The following is a 27,348-nucleotide window of genomic DNA, read 5'->3' on the forward strand; positions in this document are numbered from 1 at the left end:
CATATCAGGCACATTTCCCCAATTCTCTGAAGTCTATAACCCGCTTCATAACAGTATTTTCCCTTCCTTCACAGTCACTGCCGATAGATCTTCTGGTAGCAAAACAAGTCTCCTAAAGGCTGATAATATTTTAGGTTGGAATGGAAAAAGCAACAAAAGCCCCACAGCTATTCTTCCATTAGGAATGAAAAGGTAAATTTACAGCCAAGCTAATTTTGAGGCAAGACCCTGAAAAAAGACAATTTATAGCCTGTTTTCCAGATGGCTGTAACTTTGTTCAGACAGCCACGCATCCTTCCTCATGTCTGGGAGCTGCATCAGCACACTCTTGGGAAATGAACTGGTTAGGAGGGAGTGCGACCATTTTGAGAAACCTGAGGTTTTCTATTTCAACATTGCTACTGTACACTTTTGTCTAGGTAAACACTTTCCAGGTTTTATCTCCACGCTTTAGAAAGACAAATTATCCTTTGCTGCACAGACATTACGCTCTTGTCTGAAACCTATCATATAAATCTCTCAAGCAGAAACCATGATTAGGTATTATGGAAACAGTAAATATTACCAAAGTCTATCGAGTGCTGGAGCAACTCCAGGATATATATGTATGATCCTATGGCTTGAAAGTGTGAAAGCTCATTTGAGAGCCAATGAATACACTTAAACCACTTCAAACAGGTAATATTCACCATAGACCTCAGTAAATCGTGAATAGGTGTGTTCTTTATTAGACTGCTGCTTTTTGGGATCAAACCATTGTACGAACTGCAAATGACACATTCTATAGAAGAAAAGTGCCTGTATACCTGTTCCGAATGGAGCTTTTTAAAAAGTCACAAAGGGCAAAAACTTGCCAGTAACGGTACTCATAGACATGAGATGATAGAAAACAGAAAAGTCATTATGCCATGTCTACGAAGTAACTACAGACAATGCTCTGCAAAACTTCCTTGAGATGAACACTGATAATCATGTTTCCCTCTCTGTTAATTGAACATAAACTGTTTATCAGAAGGAAAAGGTAAGGCAAACACCCAAAAAACTAAAAAAGCATGTACAGGTATTAATTTTACTGGCTCACCTGAGTCCTTCATTGGGCAAAGAGCACACTGCATGCCCCATGCTTCCCCATATAAACAGCAGCATTCTGTGTAAGTAGTCTGCCTTTCAACCAAGGGCTGGCTGCACACATAGTCTTCACTAAGATCCTGCCAGCATACATCTTGGAACACATCAGTTTCTTCTGTAGGTTCTGTGAAAAATCAAATTGTACGTCATTACCTAAACATGCACTGAATAAATGCAAAGTTGTGATAAAATGGCCCAAATCTTTTTCAGTACAAGACTCCAACCAAAAAAGTAGATCATCTTTCTAGACAATACCCTAGTAAGCCAGCATGTGTAGGCCAGTACCTAGAGTGAACATAATTTAGAGGGACAGCATGTTACCTTTTGTTGCACTATGATCTCATTATTCCTGCTTTTTGGGAAATAACATTACATTAAAATAGGTATACAGGAATACATATATTTTAATTATACCTTGTATGAGCTATACTGATATGTGAGCCTTAAAGATCTAAAGTCACAGAGTGGCCTACAGGGCAATACAGTTTACATCAAGCCTACTTCTTTAAAACCTGTCATGAAACAAATATCGCTATTGCTGAAAATGCTAGTTGCCTTCACCGCTCCTTCCCATTGAAAACAATGGGACACCGCGTTAATACCGCCGGCAATGTACCTCTGCAGAGGCACATTGCGGGTGGTATTAACCATTTTTCGGCCGCTAGCGGGGGTTAATATTGCACCGCTAGCAGCCGAATACCGCCACAATTCCGACGGTATAGCACATACTGCCCCAGTGTTAAAGGGGCCTTAAGGATAGCTGTATGTTCTGTAAAAACAAACATTATGCACAGAGAAGGCAGGAGTGGGCTTTGCCCTCACAATGGCCTCCCTGCACAGCCATATCTTTGTGCTGTGTTCACAGCCTCTTAATGCCGCAGCTCTTAAAAACAGACCCAGCTGTAGCCGCAAACTAAGAACAAGTAGGCAGGGTCTGCGTCATGATAGCTTAATTGAAATTAATGCCATTTTGCCCTAGCAAAGGGTTAAAGTTGTTCTAAAGCCTTAAGGTTATTGACCCTAAGGCATTCTATGCCTCAAGGTAAAAACCTTCTGCTGCAGAGGATTTCCCCCCGGCCTACCCCCCCCCCACATACTTACCTGAGCCTGATTTCGATCCAGCCCTGTGCATGAGAGCAGAGCCTCTGTTGACTCTGTCCCTCCTCACTGGGCAGCTTGATAGAAGTGTTGGTCATTGACTCCTGCCAATCAAATCTTATGACGAGGGAGCAATTATTAATTGATGCACAAGTGCCCTCTTAGAAAGCGGCTTTCTATGGGAGCACTCAATGGGGGAAGGAGACAGGAGTGCCAGCAGGGACCTGAAAAGAGACAGATCGGGTCTGCTGCGTGCAACGTATGCTATGTTTATTATTTTAATTTTAAAAGAAAAAAAGGAAGGTTTAATATCACTTTAAACTACCTCCTCTGCCTAATATGCGCCTAACATTTTTTACAAAAACATTAAGCTATCTTTTAAATTAAATTAACAATTTTTAAAGAGAATGTCTCAGAAAGAAAACTGCCTGAAGTAGAAATATCTGAACCAGTCATTTCTGAATATTTATTACCTTTTAAATATCCATACAGATGATTAAAAAAAAACATTCCACAGTCATCACAAAAAATGTTTTATTCAATTGTTTTTTCAGGTCTTAAAATCATTTCAGCTATCACAGACAAATAGTTTCCAATAATGATGGCTCTTTCATGCCACAGGAACTTTTTCAGCTATTTGATTCTGCTTCTTTTTTCATCTCCTGTATGAATATTTAGACTGTTTTTTTTTTTAATTACTGCTTCCAAGGAAGCCAATTAAGAGTAAGTTGAGAAGCTGAACTCTGTCTAGTTGTATTGAGCAAGTTAGGAAGGTGGGGGATCCCCATCCCACATAAGTGTGGTTGTAAGGCCTAAGATCATTTTACCACCAATGTAAGGTGGCACTTCTCCACTGACCACCAATATACAGTAAGTAGGCATTTTTTACTCTCACTGAATATCAATGTAAGTGAGCATTCTTCCTTCTACTGATCAAATATTTAAGACAACATATTTGTGACCCACAGACTGCCAATAAAAGGGGTAATACATTACATATTATCCCTGCAATCTATAGATTATTTTGCACATTATACACTACAGACAACCTCACTATACATTATTTCATATGCTACATATTCCTGTCCCCTGCACATGCTATGTTATTTGGTACATGCTACTCACTCCTGCATACTATATTATTTGTATGTTACATGCCCAACACCGCTGCACTCTTAACCCCCATACACACTATCAGTTTTCCTGCAGGTTTTTCTCTTCAGGTTTACCAAAACCATGTAGTGCAAGGGCCAGCCTGATTGCATACAAATTGAAACTCTTAAGGTTTGACCTCATATTACTGTATTTGCTGGCGTATAAGACTACCTTTTACACTTAAAAAAACTGTCCAAAAAGCAGGGGTCGTCTTATACGCCGGGTCAACTGCTCGGATGCCTGTTGAATGTACGGTAATATTGTATGTAGCTTCGGCTACATACAGTATATACCGCTTACCCAATGCCGGTGAGCGATGTATTCAAATGAATACAGAGCCTGCTTGGATTGGAGTAACAACCTCTGCCAATCCGAGCAGGCTCCATATAGTAGCCTGCTCGCATTGGCTTTGAGTGTCAGAGAGGCCCGGGATGATTATATTACAGCTGCTGCCAATCCAAGCAGGTTTTGTATTTATTAATAGAATACATCGCTCGCAATGATTGGCTCCAGCTCCAGCAAGAAGGAATAATAATATGGCTCCAGCAACAATGAAGAAGGATATGGCTTCAGAAGGAAGAAATATGAAGCGTCCAAAGCCTTGGAAGGGGGGGTCGTCTTATACGGTGAGTACAAGCAAAAAAATCAAAAAAAAATGTAAAATTAGGGGGTTGTCTTATACACCCGGTCGCCTTATACACCGTCAAATACGGTAGATGGTTTTGGTAAAACTGAAGAGAAAAACGTGCAGGAAGACTGATAGTGTGTATGGGGCTTAAATGTTGAGGCTACATAATTTTAAGTAGTACATTACATAATCCTGTTTTCTGCAGTCTTTATGCTGGGTTGCAAATTACATTTCACTGACCACTGCATGCTATTTGTCATTAGGGGGGGGGGGGGGGCAGTCAGCAAGTGGGTATCATAGAAGGAGGGAGAAAACGGGTAGGAAAATAATTTAATCTTTAAAAGTTAGATAGATATAGAGGGTAATGCTATTGACTAAAACTTTGAATAGTTTGATAATAGAAGAAACTGAATAATGAATAAAGTGTTGGTTTGACACCAGTGTGGTATTATTCCGAGATGGAGACAGTTAATGAATGTAAAGCTGAATAAGTCTTTCAATAGAGTTTGCTGAACTGTTAAGAAAAAAAAAAGGATGAGCAGCATCTTTTTGGAGTTTAGTTTGGTAATTTATCTTGCGTTGTGGCATCTTACAAAAAACACAGCTGGGTACTGACCACTTGCTTCTCTGTCCACAAAGTAGCCACAGGTTGTTGAACATTTGCTATTGTTCTTTCAGAATAGTACTCAACCTTTCCAGTAAAAGATGGCTATAGGTCAATATTTAGTAACTTACCAATTGCATCCAGTGGTCTAATACACCTTTTTCCTGTAGCGTCCAGAACCATCGGACGTGTGCAGAAACAGCTGTATGATCCATCCGTGTTGATACATTCACCATCAATGCAACTGCTTGGGTCATCACATTCATTGTTATCTACAGTAGATAGGAATCACAAATGTATTAACGGTACAGATGTTATTTCCAATTTTTATGAGCTACTGTTATCTGAAATAGGAGTATTTCCCGGCAACTCATTTCCACTGGGCACAGTCAGCGGTAAATCAGTAGTAATAAAAAGTTGCGCAAAGTAGCTGTATTTGAATGCTGAGTAAATAATTTGATCAGGCTATGAAATTTGATATAGTAATAAAGGAGTGAATAAGCCATTGGATTCCTTTGTTGTGGCTTTAAAATTGACTTCTTGCTCTCCAATACTTTGCTAGGTTTAAGGCATTTTTTGCTTACCTAGCAAAACTCTCTCAAAGAGTTGCAGACGGATTAGCAAGTGGTCTACACTTGAAGACAGAAGAAGGTGATTTTGTGAAGAAAGTGTGGCATTAGGTTACACAAATTAGCTGGATAATCACCCTTCGCTAGAAAAGAATTCCAAAAAGGACCTGCAAGTGAACTTTACTGATGTGAGAAATTCACCATCATTAACAAAGTGGTTCATATTTCCAAGTCACTCTGATTTATGGAAATCCAAGGATATTTTACCAAGGGCCATCATGTTCTTTGAAAAAAATAATGGGCGTAATCAAAAGGATTTGTTTTAAAGAAAGAAAATCCAATCTATATTATATATTGGTTATATTAACAAAATGCTTAATAATATTAACACAAGTTAATCTGTGTTTTTCATCAAAATCTCACAGAGTTCAGGCAGGAAGCAAACCATATTCACTGATATATAACTGGCAATTTAAACTGCTGTTATAGGTAAGGCAACACTAGTACATTTATACATGGCAAAAGAACTGTTAACTGCAACAGCAATAAATGTGGTAGAATTTACCATAAACCTGAATACCAATAGGTGAACAAATCAAGGTAGAAAACAGAATACTTAATATTTTCCTGCAAAAATAATTCTATTTAACCACTTCCCTACCGAGTCATTGCAAAATGACGTCGGCGGGAACCTTTCCTCTTTCAGAGTGGACGTCATATGACGTCCTTGCATTTCCGGCCGCTAGGGGGCACGCGCGCTCCCGCCACATTGCTTGGAACCCCGATGTGCGTGCCCGGCGGCCGCCATGTCCGCCGGGCACCCGCGATTGCCTGCAATCACGGCAGGACCATGGATCTGTGTGTGTAAACACACAGATCCATGTCCTGTCAGCGGTGAGGAGACAGATGAGTGTTCCCAGTACAGAGGAACACACATCGGTCTCCTCCCCTTGTGAGTCCCCCTTCCCCTTCAGTTAGAACACACTTTAGGGAACATATTTAACCCCTTCAGCGCCCCGTAGTGTTAACCCCTTCCTTGCCAGTCACATTTACACAGTAATCAGTGCAGTTTTATAGCACTAAACGCTGTGTAAATGTGAATGGTCCCAAAAATGTGTCAAAAGTGTTCGATATGTCCGCCTCAATGTCACGGTCACAATAAAAATTGCAGATCGCCGCCATTACTAGTAAAAAAAATTAAATAAATAAAAATGTCATTATTCTATTCCCTATTTTGTAGACGCTAGAATAAACCAATCAAATACGCTTATTGCGATTTTTTTACCAAAAATATGTAGAATAAATATCGGTCTAAACTGAGGAAAAAAAAAGTTTTTTTTTTCTAAAAAAATTATGATATTTTTGAATTTAAAAAGAAAAAGATATTGTGTTTTTTTCAAAATTGTCGCTCTTCTTTTGTTTATAGCGCAAAAAATAAAAACCGCAGAGGTGATCAAATACTACCAAAAGAAAGCTATATTTGTGGGAAAAAAAGGACGTCAATTTTGTTTGGGAGCGACGTCACACGGCCGCGCAATTGTCATTCAAAGTGCGACAGCGCTGAAAACTAAAAATTGGTCTGGGCAGGAAGGGGGTGAAAATGCTCTGTATGGAAGTGGTTAAGGTCCATGTCAAAGTTTAGACTCTATGGGGGAGATTTACAAAACGGGTGCTCACAGAAACTGGTGTAGCTGTGCATCAGCATCTAATTTCAACTTGTTCAATTAAACTTTGACAATAGAAAACTAGAAGCTGATTGGTTACTATGCACAGCTTTACCAGGTTCTGTGGGCACCAGCTTTAGTACATCTCCCCCTATGTAATTTCTATTGTAGCGTCTGACAGTCTGATAAAGATTCTGTAAAAGGTGTACATCTATCAAACAGAGAAGAACCAAGATTCTGATGATCACGGCTGATCTCAATGGTATGCCAGTTTATGAAGCCGAGATGAGGCGTTGAGAACTGTTCTTTACTTCTCATCACAGGACACACCCTTCTGTCATTTACTTTTACACAGATGACCAGTTAATGAAGGTGAGATCTTCAGATCTCACTGGCCATCTCTGTAAAATATCTCTCTCCCAGATTCTCCAACTCAGAGGTGGAGAATATGGGTGAGAAGCTGCTGTTATTAGGCAGAAGGAAGCCTCCTCCTTACATATCAGCAATAGAAAGATTAAAGATTCTGTATCCCTCCCTCTTATATCACTGCTACTTATACATTATGCTGATGTTTACTGCACCCATCTGTATGTATATACCTCTTAACAATGTATGATTAAATTGTATTGAGACTTATTTTTCAATAAACCGTTTGTAAACAAAAGGAAGCTTAAAGAAAAATATAAATAATGACTATATATATGTGTATATATATGTATATATATATTTTTTATATATACATATACAGTCCTGATCAAAAGTTTAAGACCACTTGAAAAAAATGAGTATTAAAATAACCTGTGCCAAGTTTTAACCCCTTGTTAACCCCTTAGTTTTCATCGGACGAACCGATCGTGTGTGGTCCCCATCATTTTTGTTCCCATCGGTGAAAAAACTTATTATCGGATTGTTAAAAACCGATAGAAAAAAACGATCGTCTGTGGGCAAGTCGGTTAAAAATCCATGCATGCTCAGAATCAAGTCGACGCATGCTCGGAATGCATTGAACTTAATTTTTCGCAGCACGTCGTAGTGTTTTACGTCACCGCGTTCTAACGCAAACGGATTTTTAACTGATGGTGTGTAGGCAAGACTGATGAAAGTCAGCTTCATCGGATATCTGATGAAAAAATCCATCGGTCCGTTTTCATCGGATGAACTGATCGTGTGTACGTGGCATAACAGTTTCTACGCAAAGAAAACAAATCATTCTGGTTTTTAGGCAAAGACTAGATGCCATTTTAACTTTATTTCTCTTTCATGCAAATATCTAATTTATCATATTGTCTGTCATGGCCACTGTTTAAAGCAAAAAGTGTGTTTTGCCCAGTCCTAATTGCCCAGTAGCATTAATCTCCAACTCCTAACTAGCGTAAGCATATTGCATGATGGATAGCCATTTAGCCATTAAGGTTAATTGTGGTACAAGCCTCCAACTTCATGATTTACACATATTGATAGCTGCTAAGTATGAATTTGACTTACCAAAACACTGAAACTTCACAGGATCATAATATGTGCCTTGTTTGCAATAACACTCATAGCTTGCCTCAGTGTTTAAGCAGAAGCCATTTTTGCATATTTCCTTTCCAAATAATAGGCATTCATCAGCATCTGAAAGAGTCATAGATACATTAAAAACAGGATAAATATATTGTGAAGTTTTATATTTTTATGCTAGAACTATTGACACAAATGGAAAAACAAAAATTTACAATAAAATAAACCATCTACAACAAAAAGCACCAGTCTAGATTTAAAATAAAAAAAATAGAAATAGCCATCACTCATTAAACCCTGTGTATTAAAAAAATAGGTGTTGGTTGCAAATAATTGCAGATCACAGAAACCACACTGCTTCGTCAAGGCAATTCTGTATAGTTGGAGCTCTAATCTAACAAAGTACCAATCTCAGTCACCTCGATCGTCTGTGGGCAAGTCGGTCAAAAATCCAGGCATACTCAGAATCAAGTCGACGCATGCTCGGAAGCATTGAACTTAATTTTTCTCAGCATGTCGTAGTGTTTTACGTCACCGCGTTGGACACGGTCGGATTTTTGACCGATGGTGTGTAGGCAAGACTTATGGAAGTCAGTTTCATCGGAATTCTGACTAAAAAATCCATCGGATTAGATTCCATCAGTTATCCGATCGTGTGTACGAGGCTTAAGAGGGCTGAACAGTCTCACTACAAAAGTTAAACCAAGTTGCATAAATGATGTTGGTAAATATACGGCTGGGCAGATATCACACTACCAATCATTCTTCTTTCTGGATATACTGCACTGCCTCTGTTGCTGAACCATTCTGCTGTGAGTTACAGGGTCTTGGAGGGGGAAGGTTATAAGACACAAAGGAAGGAAAACTTGGTTCAGTTAATGGAGGTCAAGGAAGTGTTTTGCCTAATTTATTGTTTTTATTGTACACCACAGTGTACCTGGATATGGTCCGTGTCTGGACTGTCATACAGGAGCCTTTAATATAGTTTCATGCTTTAAGTACACCTAAAGAAAACTGAAGCTAATATTGAGCTGATACTTTAATCCAGTGGTCCCCAACCTTTTTGGCACCGGGGACCGGCTGAGTGGAACAAAATTTTGCCAAGGCCCGGTTGAGGATGGCATGCGGGGGGTAAGCGATTTTTCGCGGGCAATTTGTCAGCGCATTATTTCTATTACATTGTAGTAATAAATGAAATAGTTAAACCCACCATAATGCAGAATCAGTGGCAGCCTACCCCCCACATTACATTCCCAACCTCCACTTTAATATCCTCAGCCCCCCTCATATGACAGTTCTTGGTCACCCCAATTTAACTTCTTCAGACCCCCCCACATTACAGTCCTCAGTCCCCACACTCCAGTCTCGGTCCCCCCCCCTCCACACTCCAGTGCTCAGCTCCTCCTCTTTAATGTCCTCAGCCCCTCCCCCCCACATCACAGCAATCCTGAGGCTCGGAATCCTCCCCCCACATTCAGATATTAGCGCTTTACTTCACCCCCTCACCAGTGCTGGGACTAGGTCATCCAGCGCCCAGGGCGAAGATGGCAAAGTGCGCCCCCCCGGTTCGAACTTGAGCCCCTTTCACACGGGCTTTCCGATCAGGTCTGTCTGTCAGTTTTTCAGGCGGACCTGATCGGAACCTCCATTCACTCCTATGAAGCGGCACAATTTTGTGCATGATCCTGACTGCGCATGAACCTAGCCTTATGGTGGTTTCACACTGGTGCGCTGTGGTTTGACCACGGTGCGATTTGTATGTGTGATTTACTTGCAGTTTTAGGTGTGCTCCTGTTGAATTCTAGTGGACTGTGTGTTTTCTGATTGCACATCAAGGATGCAGCATGCAAGTCTGAGATTTGCTTTCATGAAAACAGTCTAAGAGAATTGAATGGGAGCGCACCTAAAACTGTGGGTAAACTGCATATACTATCGTACTGTGGCCAGACCACAGCACACCAGTGTGAATCTACTATTGGCCCCCGTTCACATTGACTGTGGCTTTGAAATTGTGCGACCTAACCTGAAAATGGCACAATTTTAGAGCCGCATCTCAGTGTGACTTTGGGTTGCGACTTTGAAGACATCTGTGTGGCTTCATTCACAGATTGCACCCTAAATCGCATGTACTACTTTTTCAAATTGATGCAGCGACTCAAAGTTGGTGTTGCATTGATTTGAACACTGCCTTGCTGGCAATAGGATGTGACTTGTCAAACTGCATGGCAAATTGCTTCAATGTGAAGGGGGGGGGGGGGGCTAAGAGATTAGAACAGAGAGAATTGGTGAGGAGGTTGGGGTGGTAAAAGTATGTGCTAATGTCTTCATTAGTGACAGAATGCAGAGATTGTGCTAGGCTGCATGGTGAGTACAGGACAATTATGAGAGCTAAGAGCAAACTGGGATGGAAAGGGTGTAAGATCTCTGTCTGGAATGCTGAGCTGAGACGGCAGGCAGCATGGTGAAGATTTATTGAGAGAACAGCAGATAAGAGACCACGGAGAAGGGAGAAAAAATGAACTAAGCAGGGGAGCGAGGAGGATAGGTACTGAGTGACTTACTGTGTGATCATGCAGAAAAGGCAGAGAGAAGTGTAGACGGGGAGGAGCGGAGATGAGCTGCTGACCACATTAAAAGTAACAGGGAAGAAGGTGAAGTGACCCGGGAAGGAGAGCAAGTTGAGGGCGGAAGTGCAGCTTGCTTGAGGAGAGTTAGCAGCAGTAAACAGAGAATAGTGGAGTTGGCTGATTGGCTGCTAGGATGAAGGACAGTCCTAGCAGCCAATCGCCTGTGTTATAATCTCGGGCAGCTCCGCCCTCCACCCAGAATTGTTCTGCCTCCTGCTGTCGGCTCTGTGAGGATTACAGAACGACGGCAGGAGTAAGAAAAGTGTCATGCCGCCTGCTCGCACCCGCGGCCCGGCTGCAGAAGGGCTGCGGCCCGGTAGTGGGCCGCGGACCGGGGGTTGACGACCACTGCTTTAATCAACCAAATACATTTATTGCTGCATTTAATAGTGTATATTGAATTATTTACTATAGAACTGCACTGCTGCACATGTTTGTTTTGAAAAAACAGGAACAAATATTCTAACCTTCATAGGTCAAGCCATTGCCCTCATAGAGTGACTCCTTTGACGGGACATATCCTCTCCCTTCAGGGCACAGTAATGCATAATCATCTGAAAAAAAATGAAAGACAAAAATGTAATTGTTATACATAAACATAGGCACAACCTTATTTATATAAATGTTATTCATGCTTGATAAGATGCTGTAGCCTCAGTTTTTCCGTTCTCAAGTAGATATATTATTGAATGAATAAAAAAGCGAACATGTATTTTAGACTACCTTATGGGGGTGACTTGTGATTTATAAAAATTACATGCATACTGGCTATTAATATGCACTTTATATACATACCAGAACTTAAGACTGGACAAGGGAACATCTCACAGGTGTCTCCCCAAGCAGCTCCAAGAGTACAGCAGCATTCTTGCTTAGTGATATTTATAGTAAGAACATTCTCACAGAAATTGACATTATTGAGGTTGTAGTAGCATTGCTTCTCTTCATCATCATAATGCTCATCTGCACGAAAAATAAAACACATACAAAAAAAAGATATGAACTACAGCTTTTATTGTATAGAGTTAATCACCTCAGACATTTACTTCTTTCCAAAAGTTAAAATGAATAACAAGATTCAATAGTTTTATGTAAATTCCGATATTTCCTACCAAAGCTGAGAGGTCACCAGGTTGTTGTAGCAGGTGCTATTTGGAAGGGTTGCATAATGAAAAAGCTGGTTAATTACTGTATTTATCGGTGTATAACATGCACCTTCATTTAAAGAGGGAATTTTCAGGAAAAAAATAAAGGTTTAAATAAAGAGTTGTGAAGCAAAATAAGGGTCATTGCCCATCTGCAGCCTAACCAATGCCCATCCGCAGCCTCACCATTGCCACCAATGCAGCCTTACCATTGCCACCAATGCAGCTTGATCAATGCCCATCTGCAGCTGCAGCCTCTCAAGTGTCATCAATGCAGCCTCACCTTACTGCTACTTTGGAGGGGACAGGGAGGGGGCGGGATAAGTGCCTACAGATTACATACAGCGAGAATCTCCTGTTTACTCAGCGGCCTTTGTAATAGGAAGTCCCGTCTCCTGGGCTGGCATTGGACCACTGTTCTGTCTATCATAGCTGGCCCAGGAGGCAGTACTTTATATTAAAGAGGCTGCCGAGTAAACAGGAGATTCTCACTGTATGTAATCTGACGGCACTCGTCCTGTCCCTTCTGAGGTAGTCCAAATTGAATGATTGGCGCTTAACACGAATGCGCTATTTGCACCCAATAAATACGGTAGTTTGTTTTATGTACTGTGGTTGTCTGAATTTTTTTTTTATCTGATCTTATTTTGATTTCAGATGCACAACTGCTGTTTTAAAAAATATGCCAAGTCTTTTCAACTCAATCCTTCTAACAAATTGGATTTCTCAAATCTGTTAACAAAAGGAATTGGTTTATCTGTTATTTTGGATTACTGCAAATGATACCTTTTTTACTTTGTAGCTACAATAAATTGTTTATTGTGACTGAACAAAAGATTTTATATAGATCCCTGCCACCTAAAACACATGTTTAATAGTAGCCACTTCTCTTCCAAATGTTTCATTATGACAGGCTAAAGATAAGTTAAAAAAATGCTACCTTTCTTTGCTGCAGGTTATTAATGGTGAGGGAGGACAGAAGCATAGTCATCACTTACTCAAAGTTATTTTAAGGTTAGACATTCATGTCCACTCAAGCTTCTTTTGAATCGGTCTGCACTGATGCTCTGACCTAAAATAACCCCCCACACAGGGTACCTTTAGAGCTAATTATACTATATACATACTGTAGACATATTCCTAGATGACATGTTAATAGCGGTGCACAGAATCTGATTAGGATATATTTATTTTTAAATGGCTCATGTTGTGCTCAGCAAAGCAGTTAAGTACAGCTGTATACTAGAAGCAGAGAGTGGTGGTAATGTTCTAGGTTGGCCATGCACATCTGAGCTAGGGCAGACACATACAGCAAATGAGTACGTTTATCTTGATTCGAATTGTTAGTCACTTTTCATATAAGCAGTCCCCCAGGTTGCATGTGAGAATGTTTTTTAAATTTTATTCAGTTAGTGGAGCACTTGGCTTCTTTCTCTTGTTCCTTTGCCATCTGATGCAAAACTTTTGGGAAATCTAGCTAGATGGTGCCTGAACGGGACATACTTTTGCTGTAATTTCTCTTTAGCTACCCCATAGTGCTCTGTAAATCCTTTGACGTGTATGCAATGTTTATTTAGAAACTTTATAAACTCATGTATATATTTAGCTAAAAAGAGATGGAAAAACTGAAATGGTTTTGGGTCAGTTTTTTTTTAATGTTTATATGCTTTTAAACAGTTTTCTTTTTAATGGGTTACCTAAAAAGTCTAAGAAGCTCAGTTAGAAACTATAGACAAGGTTTAGAACCTTAGAAAGGTTTTTTTCATCTTTGCTTATTGCTAGAAACACCATATCTGTTATACCCTTTATGTGTTCCAGGAAATCTATAAATTCACAAAGTTGTCAGGCTGTACAGGCTGATAGCCTGGGGAAAGACATATGGTAATCCAGCTGACTGTATCTGATAGCTGTGATTCAAATTTGCTACTATGACTACAGCCAAAGACTCTGTATTCCTGTCTAAATTGCCCTCTTTTTAATCTGGATTAGAATGGAGGTTTTGATAGTTGACATTACACATGTCGTAAGGTACTCAGAGGCCCTAAATATATAATCTAATATATATATATATATATATATATATATATATATATATATATATATATATATATATATATATATATACAAAATAATAAATCCAATGAAGAAAGTTGCTGAAGTGTAATTCCCTGCTAAATAAGCACACATACCTCTCTCTATACATGGGCAATAGAAGTGTACTCAATGAAGCTTGTGTTTAGCTTCCCTCTCTCATCATGACCACCAATTTAAACAGGTATCAATGCACTGGTGGCTGTATGAAGCTCATAGCATTTTTTTTGTCTCACCAGATTTCCTGTGTGTTATGTTATTAACAGCTGTTGCATTAAGGATTACCAGATTACAGAAATAAGTGGGGATAACTGGTGCAATACAGCAATGACTGGATGGAAAATGCAAGTTCTCAGTGTACAACTGAAGTTGCTAAAGGCATAGGTCACAAAATACTATATCACTCAATTCATACTGCATTCTCTAAAGGTGTAGAGAGACCTTACTTGCTATAGCATGCTTGGAAGGCCAATTCTTCACCTGTTACAGATGTGCTAGGGTTTGGGAGTAATCTCTCTGTCAAATTAGTAGACAGCAATAAGTACCCAACAAGGTGTTTAGGTGCAGTGACAACATGGTGAATGCACTACTGTATATGTCCACTTGAACTCTGACTTTGAAAATTTGTATTTATGTTCAGAGCATGACCATGGTGTGTGAATCAAGTAACACTTTGTGGAGGTAATTTATAAACTGCACCGTCAGGTTAAATGCTAGTGCTCACAATTCAAATATATATATATATATATATATATATATATATATATATATATATATATATATATGTATATATATATATATATATATATATATATATATATATATATATATATATATATATATATATATATATATATATATATATATATATATATATATATATATATATATATATATATATATATATATATATATACATATATTACTGCATAATATGCATAGAGAAGCAAATACTGCATGTGTTTCTTTATCATCCATGTATGTAGAAACACAGGAATTTAGTAATCTGATTGCTATAACAATGTTGTTTAATTTTATATTATAATGATATTCAGTAAGGTTGGCAAGGCTAAATCACTGGGACCTATCTCACAGTTAGTACCTTTGGGCCACCACAATCCTACAACAGTGAAGGTGTAAAGTGGTTGTAAACCCACAGAAACAAAAAAAAGAACCTGCAAGACAAAGGCATTGTGAGCTAGTATGCATTACATACTAGCTCATTATGAAATACTTACCTTAGATCGATGACCCTGCAGCAGTCCTGGCACACTGATGTGGCCGGCGACATGTCTCCCGGAGTTATTTTTGGGGTATTGTGGACTCCGGGGGTGTGATTGGCCGGAGCCACGATAACGTCATTCCCACACATGCGCGCGTGAGCCACCGTGATGGCACAGCAGCTAAAGAAACAGCATGAGCGCGCCGTTTCTTCAGAGCACATTTGCCGATGACATTGGCACATGCTGTTATAGTGAATATCTCCTAAACGGCACAAGTTTAGAGAATATGCACGGTACCTACAGGTAAACCTTATTATAGGCTTACCTGAAGGTAAAAGTGGTATGTAAGGGTTTACAACCACTTTAAGTAACTGAGCGCTGATGTAATCTCGTAGGTGTTAGTGTTGTGCGAACGCTCCAGCTCCATACTCTTTCTCCCACTGTTCAGCCTAGAGCAGGGATCTCCAAACTACGACCCTCCAGCTGTTGCAAAACTACAAGTCCCATGAGGCATTGTAAAACTCTGACATTCACAGACATGACTAGGCATGATGGGAATTGTAGTTTCTGAACAACTGGAGGGCCATAGTTTGGAGACCCCTGGCCTAGAGGAAGCAATTGCTTTTCAAGTGCTGAATGGTTCTGTAGCTCTCCGGTCTGGTTGCACTGCCCACCTACACTGACGTGGTCACTTCTGGCTGCCTACAACCATCTTCAACATCTGCTGCTCTGGTTTGTGAATACACAAGGCCTTGCCTGATTTAGGCTTATTTTTTTTCTGCTACTCCATGCAACATGTCTTTTAAAAAACATACAGAAGACAGTCTCACTGAAACGGGTGACTTTTCAAATATTGACCTTTTCAGATATTCTTGTAATGAATTCCACATCTGTTAGATCTCCCAATGGCTGTTGCCTACCCTTCAGCTGGACTGCTTTGCACTGCTCAAATGTCCAAGCATCACTAAATTCCTGTGTCCCTCAATGGTTGATAAAGAAAAGAAAATGTTTGTACTTGGCACAAAATTATTTTCTTTGAAGTCATCTGGGGGACAGAGGTCTCACCCTTTTGTGCTTTTGGCCTTATGTACTGCATGCTCAAAAACAGACATGATGGTTGGAGGTTGGGTTATACAGGGGCTGGCTTAACGTTTTTTGTTTGTCAGTGTCCCAGAAATCTTATTTTTCTTCTGTTGGCTCTCATGGAAGCAAAAACATGAGCTTTCTGACATTTCAAATTGCACTGATGTAAACAATATTACCACAAGTTAAGTGAATGCAGAAGTATCATATATTCAAGTGTAAAGCCCTAACGAAAACACAATCAACACCCTAATGGTTACCAGACTATAAAATAAACAGGCCTTAGAGGGGGGAGATAGTAAATGAAAGTGTTTGGCAAAGTCTATTTGCATTTTGTCTGGAAAATAATACTGGATCAAATAGCACAGATGCATCAAGTTTATAAGATTATAGGAACTAGGGTTGTCCAGATACCGATACTAGTATCGGTATCGGGACCGATACCGAGTATTTGCGGGAGTACTCGTACTCGCGCAAATGCTCCCGATACCTAAATAGAATACTTTTTTTGTATTTATCAACATGTTCTATGAAAATTCTTTGAGTTTTTTACTACTGCGTGACAAGCAAATAAAACATTTTTATTCATTTTTACTCATTTTTATTCTTTTATAATGTCTTGAGTTAGAGTTCTTCATAATTCTAAAGAAAATATCCTTAGTCTGTATTGTGGTTTGAAAACTGTCACATGACATTTAAAAAAAGTATCGGTATTCGGTATCGGCGACTACATGAAAAAAAGTATCGGTACTTGTACTCGGTCCTAAAAAAGTGGTATCGGGACAACCCTAAGAACTGTTTTTTTCCCCCTAAGCCTTCTCTTTAACACATTTTCTTTATTTATTTGTCCCGAATAGTACAATTTTAATGCCAAAACCATGACAATCCATAAATCACCTAATAAGCTATATATCACTTATTATATATAACATTCCTCCAGCAAAAAAAATAAGAAAAACAACTGAACAATCATAATATTCCATAAAAAGACAAAAGGAGAATCTGGACAAAGTAGTCATCAGACTGCATTATATTAAGATTTGGACAGGGGGCTTTTTTTTTTATTAATAAGAGAACCTTACTTTATATTTTGTACAATTGCTTTGAGTTGCATTTATCAGAACTTATTGAAGCTTAAGAAAGTAGTACAAATAGTACAGATGTTTGTTTAGCATAATAACCAAACACTATAAAGTTGATATTATTTGAACTCTACTCCCTGTGGGTGAAAGAAATCTCAAAGAAAGCATACCACGGGTTAAAAAAAACCTCAAAGCAAGTTGGTGACTAATGACAAAGCTCATGTGCTCAACCGAAAAATGCAAAACAATTGCACAGAGCAGGTACGTATAGGCATGTTGGTTGTTTTTATCTTTTTAAAAGAGGAAGGTTTACAACCACTTTAATCTAGTGCTGTGACCGCTGCCCCAAGTTTCCTGTTTCAAGGTGGCCACCCTTGTATACAGAGTCTACAGTTGTGTTTACCTACACAATGTGCATCAATAGAAACACACACCCCTCTAACCTAGGATGCCAAGACAGACCCTTGCTTCTTTCTCCTCGCCTCCTCCTTCAACACGCTAACAGACTGCATTGTCTACAGTAATCTCTTTCTTGTGAAGAATGTATGTTTGGGGAATCAAAACAGAGAACAGGAGCCAGCAGCACTGTAAGTTGCAAGCACTGGGTTGGGAATTTCAACAAATCATTTACTTTCTTTACAATCAGATATTTTTTAACAACTTCTAGTTTACTTAGTAATATTTATTTTTTGTGCTCAATGATTGAAAGTATAAGTTGCTCTTGTAAGATAAATACATTTTTTCGTGGCCCCCTAAAGGCAACAGGATAACTCCCTGAATTAGCATTTTACTATTTAATACTGGTAGTCATTTATATTTTATGTTGTAATAATGTGTTTTAGCCCTGTCTAATATTTCACATAGCTAAAGTGAAGAGTCCCCTTTGTATGCAAAGGGTACACCTTTTTTTCAGTTCCAACAACCCTGAATTGATTGCATTTTCCATAAGGGTTAAAAATGTAATTATATATATATATATATATATATATATATATATATATATATATATATATATATATATATATATATATATATATGTGTGTCCCCCAATAATTTACTCTTCTCAAAGGTGAACACATTCAGTTTTAGTAAATCTAGGCCCTTTCACAACAGGTGAATAGGGGAGAGTCTGATCCATCACAGGACTCTCTCCTCCATTCATAGATCATATTAAAGCCAGTGTAATCAATAACAGAACTTTCCTCCATGGAGGAGAAGGAAGAGGAACTTGTCCCTGCTGGACCAATGTGTTCTGTCTGAAGACCCAGAGATCTTCACTACTGCAGCTCCAGGGGTTCAGGAGATCAGATATATCTGCAGTGAAGAATTCTCCAAGATTCAGCTGCTCACGCATTGTGGGACATACTTCATCACAGGTAAATGATGTGACTAAAGATGTATGATTTTTTTACACTATGGAGCATCTTCTGTTTTTTTTTTCTCTCTCTCTGTGCAATGTGAACGACTGGTGGTTAAATGCCCCTAAAGAGAATTGATTGGCTGAATGAGGCTTGGAGGAGTTAAAAGACCACCTGGAATATCTTGGTTACAGCACGGTTTATATTTGCGGTGGATGAATATTGGTTCCTGCTGGATAGCTCACTGCAACGATGAATACTTTCTACTGGATACTGCACTAAGATTTACACTTAGGCCCCGTACACACGACCGAGTTTCTCGGCAGAATTCAGCCAGAAACTCGATCGGAGCTGTATTCTACCGAGAAACTCAGTCGTGTGTACACTTTTCAGCGAGGTAGCCGACGAGGAACGCGTCGGGCCAAATAGAGAACATGTTCTCTATTTCTTCGTTGTTCAATGAGGAAAGGCGGCCCGCCGAGATCCTCGGCGGCTTCAACACTGAACTTGACGAGGAACTCGATGTGTTTGGCACGTCGAGTTCCTCGGACGTGTGTGTGTACGGGGCCTTACATGGACTGCGCTTTGTATTAGTGGTTATTATTGGATACCACATTTAAAATTTACACGTGCTTAGTTTGCATCTATTGAACTTTTCCATTTTGTTTGCTTACTTTCACATGTTCATGGTTCACAAGGTTTGAATTAAGAATGATCTATTTGTTTGTTCAAGAGCTTTCATTGCACAAGATTTTATATTTTGATAAGTTTAGCACTGTGCCTTTTAACTTTTTTTTAGGTTTAACTGACTTCATCTGCAGATTACACCCTTGTTACTTTTGTATTTACTCTGTTTTATTCATCTGCAAATCAATGTTACTAATTATCTCCTTAAGTTACATCTGAACAGTGTTTAACACACACTGTACCAAGTCTTCTTACATAGAGTCTATGTTTTTGGTATGTTGATATGTAAGCTTCCGGTGTCAACAATTGTTAATCGCTCTGTACATTTCACTTATTTGTTTGTAACATACTCTCCGTATGAGTTTAATATACACAACGTTGTATCACTTGGCACCTGGAGATGGATTTGGCACTATCAACTCCTACTGTATTGTTTTCTTGTTCTTATAATGCGATTTCTTTCCCTTTGGAAAAATATATTTTTCTTCTTCAATAAAAGTATTATGAAACTAAAAACATTGCAATAGCAGAAAGAGGAATGTTAGCTGCCTGCTGACAGTTCATCATCCTTACACCAGGCCTGACCTGGCAGGGATCTGCGGAAGTTTTCTATTCTGAAAACTGCATCAATCCCATTATTAATCAAGTGCAGACCCCGCACCAGTTTCTATTACATGCTGAAATAGAACCTGGTGTGAGTGGTGCAGATAGATCTGAAATAGGTCTATTTACTCAGTTATTATGGAGCACATCACAAAGGCCAGTCTCCCTGCATTAAGTTTACATTTAAAGTCATAGCTCTCTTCCAACATGGCCCTAATAATGCTGTACTAAGAACATAAACAATCATCCTTGTAAGTCTCCATGTGTCAGGAATCAAAATTCAATCCCTGAAGATTTATTTTCTCATCATTTAAAATAGCTAATTTTTCTATCCTCCTCAAAATTCACCCCATAAAATCTCACACATAATGTCAACCACAAAGAAGTGTTTTTAATAGTGAAAAACAATATGATCCATGAAAAAATGTGTGATATTCTTTATAACTCGCATTTAACATACAAAATAACAAAAACACTGTTAAATGGGGTTGTAAAGGTTTTTTTCCCCTAAATAGCTTCCTTTACCTTAGTGCAGTCCTCCTTCACTTACCTTATCCTTCCATTTTGCTTTTAAATGTCCTTATTTCTTCTGAGAAATCCTCACTTCCTGTTCTTCTGTCTGTAACTCCACACAGTAATGCGAGGCTTTCTCCCTGGTGTGGAGTGTCGTGCTCGCCCCCTCCCTTGGACTACAGGAGAGTCAGGACGCCCACTAACACACAGCTCCTTTTTCTATCTGCAACATAGAAAGCGTCCTGACTCTCCAGTAGTCCAAGGGAGGGGGCAAGCACGACACTCCACACCAGGGAGAAAGCCTCGCATTACTGTGTGGAGTTACAGACAGAAGAACAGGAAGTGAGGATTTCTCAGAAGACATAAGGACATTTAAAAGCATAATCGAAGGATGAGGTAAGTGAAGGAGGACTGCACTGTAAAGGTAAATTGTAGGGGAAAAGGGAATAGCCGCTCCAGGTGGGAACCCAAACAAACATCCACCGCTGCAGACAGCTCAGGTGCAGGCAATGCATTTAGCAAAGCAGGAACAAAAATTGTCTCTGGACAGCCGCACTCTGAACAAATTGTAGCCTTTAAAAGAAGGACAGCACTAAAAGTCACAGCAAAGTAAAATAAAACCCGACTGCTGATGCATTTTGCACTGAAACTAGTGCTTAGTCATAGTCCAGAGACAATTTTTGTTCCTGCTTTGTAAAGGTAAATTGTACCTTTACAACCCCTTTAATCCTATCTCCTACATTATATTGTCAGTGGAAACGTGACAGAGCATGGACAGCTCTAGTTTGTACCCTGTACAATTCTGGCTTCGAGAAGATTCAGACCCCTGAACTACAGATGTGGCCAAAAGTTGTCAGAATGACACAAATATTAATTGTCAAAGTCTGCTGCCTCAGTTTTTATGATGGCAATTTTCATATACTGCAGAATGTTATGAAGAGTAATCAGATGACTTGCAATTAATTGCAAAGTCCCTCTTTGCCATGAAAATGAACTTAAAGCGGGGGTTTACATTGAGCCGAGTTGTGATAATGACATTATGCTGACCTTTTTAATTTTATTGCCGTACATACCGTTTTATCTATATTCACCTCGGCTTCCGGGTATGTAATCTGCGGGACTGGGCGTTCCTAATTGATTGACATGATTCCGACTGGCGCATACAGCGCGTCACAAGTTGCCGAAAGAAGCCGAACGTCGGTGCGTAGGCGCCGTATAGAGCCGACTCGCAGTCCGGCTTCTTTCGGCAACTCGTGACGCGCTGTATGCGCCGGTCGGAAGCATGTCAATCAATTAGGAACGCCTAGTCCCGCAGATTACATACCCGGAAGCTGCGGTGAAAATATAGATAAAACGGTATGTACGGCAATAAGATTAAAAAGGTCAGCATAATGTCATTATCTCAACTCGGCTCAATGTAATGTTAGAATTTTTTTTTTGGGTGAACCCCCGCTTTAATCTTATAAAAAAACATTTCTACCACATTTGTAAAGAAGGCTTCAGGGTGCCCAAGACAGTCCAGCAAGCGCCAGGACTGTGTCTAACAGTTGATTCAGCTGTGGGATTGGGGCATCACCAGTGCAGAGCTTGCTCAGGAATGGCAGCAGGCAGGTTTGATTGTATCTGCCCGCACAGTGAGGCAAAGACTTTTGGAGGATGACCTGGTGTCAAGAAGGGCAGCAAAAAAGCCACTTCACTCCAAGAAAAACATCAGGGATAGACTGATATTCTAAAAGCTACAGGGATTGGACTGCTGAGGACAGGGGTAAAGTAATTTTCTCTGCTGAATCCCCTTTCCGATTGTTTGTGGCATCTGGAAAAATCCTTGTCGGGAGTAGAAAATGTAAGCGCTACCATCAGTCCTGTGTCATGCCAACAGTAATGCATACTGAGACCTCTCATGTGTGGTGTTGCTTCTCAGCCAAGGAAGTGGGCTCACTCACAATTTTGCCTGAGAACACAGCCATGAATAAACAACGGTACAAAAACATGCACAAGAGCAACTTCTCCCAACCATTCAAGAACAGTTTGGTGATGAACGATGCCTTTTCAAGCATGAATGGAGCACCGTGCCATAAGGCAAAAGTGATAACTAAGTGGCTTGGGGAACAAAGCATATATATTTTAGGTCCATGGCCAGGAAACTCCCTGGTCCTTAATCCCATTGAGAACTTGTGCTCAATCCTCAAAAGGCGGGTGAACAAAAACCCCCCCACAAATTCTGACAAACTCCAAGCACTGATTATGCAAGAATGGGCTGCCATCAGTCAGGATGTGGCCCAGAATTTGATTGACAACATGCCACGGTGCATTGAGGTCTTGAAAACTAAGGGTCAACACTGCAAATATTGACTCTTTTCATAAACGTAATGTAATTGTCAATAAAAGCCTTTGACACTTAGGCTGCTTTCACACTGAGGCATTGGCGGTATTTTTAGTGGCACTTTACTATTGTTTTTGCAGAGGTTTTCAGCCGCTAGCGGGGTGCTTTTAACCCCCGCTAGCGGGTGAAAAAAAGTTAAAATCGGTTCCGCTGCGCTGCCCATTCATTTGAATGGCCAGGAGCGTAGGAGGAGCAGTGTATACACCGCTCCAAAGATGCTGCTTGCAGGAGTTTTTTTAACGACCTGCCAGCGCATCGCCTGAGTGTGAAAGCCCTCGGCTCCCCTGTGTGAAAGCCCCTTTTTTCAGGCATTTTCCAGGTGCTATTTTTAGCCCAAAAGCTCCTGAAAAATGCCTCAGTGTGAAAGGGGTCTTATGGAATGCTTGTAATTATACATCTTTTTGTCAGATGTTACTATGATATACTGAAGTATAAACACTGAAGCGAAAAGAAAAGGAGGGCGCACCGACCTTGTGCATTACCACTTATTTTTTTTTATTAAAACAGAATAGAGTAAGCGCTTTTCAGACAGCTGGACTGGACCTCACGGCACCTGCCAGTAGAACTTCAGACATCTGAGTGGCTGACGCGTTTCTGGGGCGTACCCCCATCTTCAAAGCCTAGATGGTCCGTGATACCTCTCGTATCACGGACCATCTAGGCTTTGAAGAAGGGGGTACGCCCCAGAAATGCGTCAGTCGCTCAGATGTCTAAAGTTCTACTGGCAGGTGCCATGAGGTCCAGTACAGCTGTCTGAAAAGTGCTTACTTATGATTGTCTTGTGAGTAGGACCATTGCTTTTTATTCTGTTTTAATAAAAAAATGTAAGTGGTAATGCACAAGGTCGGTGCGCCCTCCTTTCTTTTCTTTTCATTTTAGCCATATGAACACCCTTTGTTCTGTGGAGGGCTGCAAGACTTCTGACTTTGCCGTTAGACTCTACTGCTGTACCCAGTTTGGCGAAACACCAGAGCGCAGGAGGTTTTTGTATTTAAACACTGAAGCAGCATACTTTGTGAACATTTTCTATTTCTCAAAACTTTTGGCCACAATTATATCAAACAATGTAGTTAATTTAATCTAGAACAAACCACTGGTATTTTCCATGGTTACAAAATGGATGTAATGACTAAGTTACTGTTTAATTAGAAATAAAGAAAGTAAAATCTTGTTCAATTAAAGCAGCTTTTGATCTAAATACTGAATAGACCTATGGATCCATTGTTTTTAATGCTCTTAATTTCTAAATTCCTTCTTTCCATGTGACCATTCCAAGTTTAATCATTAGGAATTTTGAAATAAATACCATACTGGCAGCAGCGCGCAAAGAAAGAATTTCACAATATCCAATTAGTCTATACGGCACACAACTCCTCATTTCCCAGCAGAGTTACCTTAACAAGATTGAATAGGTGCCCATTGTGTTATTTTTTGGCAGTCAAACTGTGCTCTGGGTAAGATCAGTTTATCTAATTTTCTACTTAGGAAGAAATGATAAACAGCATGCCACTTTAAACTGTGCTTTGCATATAGGCATCTAAATAAAAACTTGAACATAGACATTAGATAACAGCCTATATGGGGAAGCTACAAACACTGTCCTCTACATACACTTTAACCTGGCTTTACACAGTAAACCCTAATATGGAACTTCTCTCATTTGCTCCTTTTTGGTCTGCTACATTTACCATTAAAAGTAGTTTATTTATTCATTGAGCATAAAAAAATGTTATGTCAGAATCTTTTTGAACTGATAACTTATATTGCTTCCAGCTATTTTTGTGGCTTACAAAACACCTCTCTTTATGTTGTGGAGATGATGGTAGAGGTGTTCTGTAGTTGCTGTCCTAGGTTAACATTTCTGCTCCTTCATAGATACAGTACAATGAGTGAGCATTGTTACCCTAAAACAGGGTGCGTGTTGCTGACATGCGGTTTGGTGCAGTGTGTGATTAAAAGTAGTGCAAGCTCTACTTTTCCCATGGTTTAGTGAGTTATACAGTCCGTTCAAAAGAATGGGCTGTCAAAATGCACCGCACTTGAACACATGAGAATCGCATGGAAACAGTGGGGTTGATTTACTAAAGGTAATTAGACTGTTCACTATGCAAAGTGCAGTTGCTACAGAGCTTAGTAAAAGAGTTAATGCTTCACTTTGAAAAGAATACCCAATCACATGCAAGGAAAAAATAATTTTTTTCTACACATGATTGGACGATGGAACTCAGCAGTGCTTCTGCTCATTTACTAAGCTCTAGAGCACCTATTTTCCTTTAGTAAATCAACCCCAGTTTGAACAGGATATAAGAATAGGAGGAGACATAGGGGATTAGCATTGGGGGTTATTTACTAAAGGCAAATCCACTTTGCACTACAAGTGAAAAGTGCACTTGAAATTGCACTGAAAGTGCAGTCGCTGTAGATCCGAGGGGGACATGCAAGGAATATAAAAAACAGCATTTTAGCTTAAACATGATTGGATAATAAAATCAGCAGAGCTTCCCCTTATTTCAGATCTACCCCTTAGATTTACAGCGACTGCACTTCCAAGTGCAAAGTGGATTTGCCTTTAGTAAATAACCCCCTTTAAGAAGTGTCAGTTTCTAAACAGAATTCGGAGGATGATGTCTCCTCATCAGATTTACCTTCTTCTTTACTGGTGACTCCTGTGTTGGTATTTATGTTTAAGTGTCAAAAACACTTTGGGCCATATTCTGAGTAGAGTTACGACGGAGTATCTCAGGAAACTCCGTCGTATCTCTCTTTTTTGACCCGCATATCTATGCGAGTGATTCCTAGAATCATTTTCGCATAGATACGCTGAAGATCCGACAGGTGTAAGTCACTTACACTGTCGGATCTTAAATGTAATTTCCCAGCCGGCCGCTAGGTGGCCTTTACGTTCAGGTCTCATTTGTTTATGCAAATGAGCCCGATACGCCGATTCCCGAACGAAATCGCGTCACGTAACCGTCGCTTATGTCGTTTGCGTAAGCAAAGGTTACCCCTGCTATATGAGGGGTAACCTTACGCCAGTCCCACGTATGCCATGTTAAGTATGGCGTCGGGTCCGCGTCGTCTTTTCCCGCCGGGTATGTCGTTTCCCTAAGTCGTTCTTGAATACGACTTTAAGTCAATGACACACACGTCGGCGTCATTGACGTTTTCCGCCGAGAACTGGAGCATGCGCACTGGGCTATTTTTAGCCCGGCGCATGCGCAGTTCGTTCTAAACGGGGGCGCGATTAATTAAATTAAATTAAATTAAATATAAGCCGCCCCCTTTGAAATACGCGGGGATACGCCGGGCCTTTTACACTACGCCTCCGCAAACTACGGAGCAAGTGCTTGAGGAATACGGCACTTGCTCTAGTAAGTGAATATGGCCCTTTAGGTCTATCTCTATTAAAATGATGGATTACCTCTGGTGTCCTTTGGTGTAAATAATCTGCAAGATGTTTGATGAAACAACCATTTTATAAAAACTTTTTGATGTTTTATGTTATGTGTATAATAGGCTTTGCTCTGGAAAAGTGATCTTATTTGAAATACTTTGAAGACATTGCTCAGGGCAGCTTTATAAAGATGTATGAACATATTTTTCATAACAAAATAGTGAAATATATATTATGACCTTGATAAATAAGCCCCAAAGAAACAAATGCAGGCTTGTGAAAAGCAATGCAAAAACAACGATGATACGAAAAGTGCAGACACCAGATTCCTCTCTGTGGAAGTTCGATCCATTCAAGTTACTTTGGAGTGATTTCCATAGGTTATTCTGATTTGAACTCAGCTTTTTTTTCCCTTTTCGAAAAAGTCAAACAGAAATGTAATTATTTGCTTTACCTGGCACGCTGCGGTATCTGCATTGCCCAGTCATCGGGTCATATTCCTGGTTATCATCAGCACAAAGGCAGAGGAATGAGCCTTCTACATTTTCACATCGGGCCTCACCACAGACTCCATTTAGCATTTCACATTCATTTACATCTGGAAAATGGAGAATTGTTATAAGGATACATTCCTTCTTACTGACAGCTCTTCACAGAACTGCTCTTTTTTATGCCAGCAAAGTTGCTGGCACAAGCAAACCCCCATGTGCACAATTAAATCCTATAGCTGGTGAGCTGAATTAAATAAATACTAGAATTTCCTGACTGTGGAGAAATGCTTATTGTGCACTGCTGGTGCTAAAGTATCAATCC

At 39.8% G+C, this 27,348-nt stretch overlaps 1 protein-coding gene across 4 annotated transcripts in view; it reads right to left on the reverse strand.

The window, feature by feature from the left end:
- Positions 1-27,348, reverse strand: part of LTBP1 (latent transforming growth factor beta binding protein 1) — a 447,138-nt gene that overhangs the window by 23,412 nt on the left and 396,378 nt on the right. For all 4 annotated transcript variants that reach the window (XM_040350808.1, XM_040350809.1, XM_040350810.1 and 1 more), the window contains 6 exons: positions 26,990-27,133; positions 11,769-11,936; positions 11,441-11,527; positions 8,332-8,460; positions 4,745-4,885; positions 1,082-1,252 (listed from right to left, as the gene is read on the reverse strand). In XM_040350808.1, coding sequence (XP_040206742.1) covers positions 1,082-1,252; positions 4,745-4,885; positions 8,332-8,460; positions 11,441-11,527; positions 11,769-11,936; positions 26,990-27,133 — 840 coding nt within the window. The remainder of the gene's footprint in view (positions 1-1,081; positions 1,253-4,744; positions 4,886-8,331; positions 8,461-11,440; positions 11,528-11,768; positions 11,937-26,989; positions 27,134-27,348) is intronic.

The sequence above is a fragment of the Rana temporaria genome, chromosome 4 (assembly GCF_905171775.1).
Source record: "Rana temporaria chromosome 4, aRanTem1.1, whole genome shotgun sequence".
NCBI classification, from domain to species: domain Eukaryota; kingdom Metazoa; phylum Chordata; class Amphibia; order Anura; family Ranidae; genus Rana; species Rana temporaria.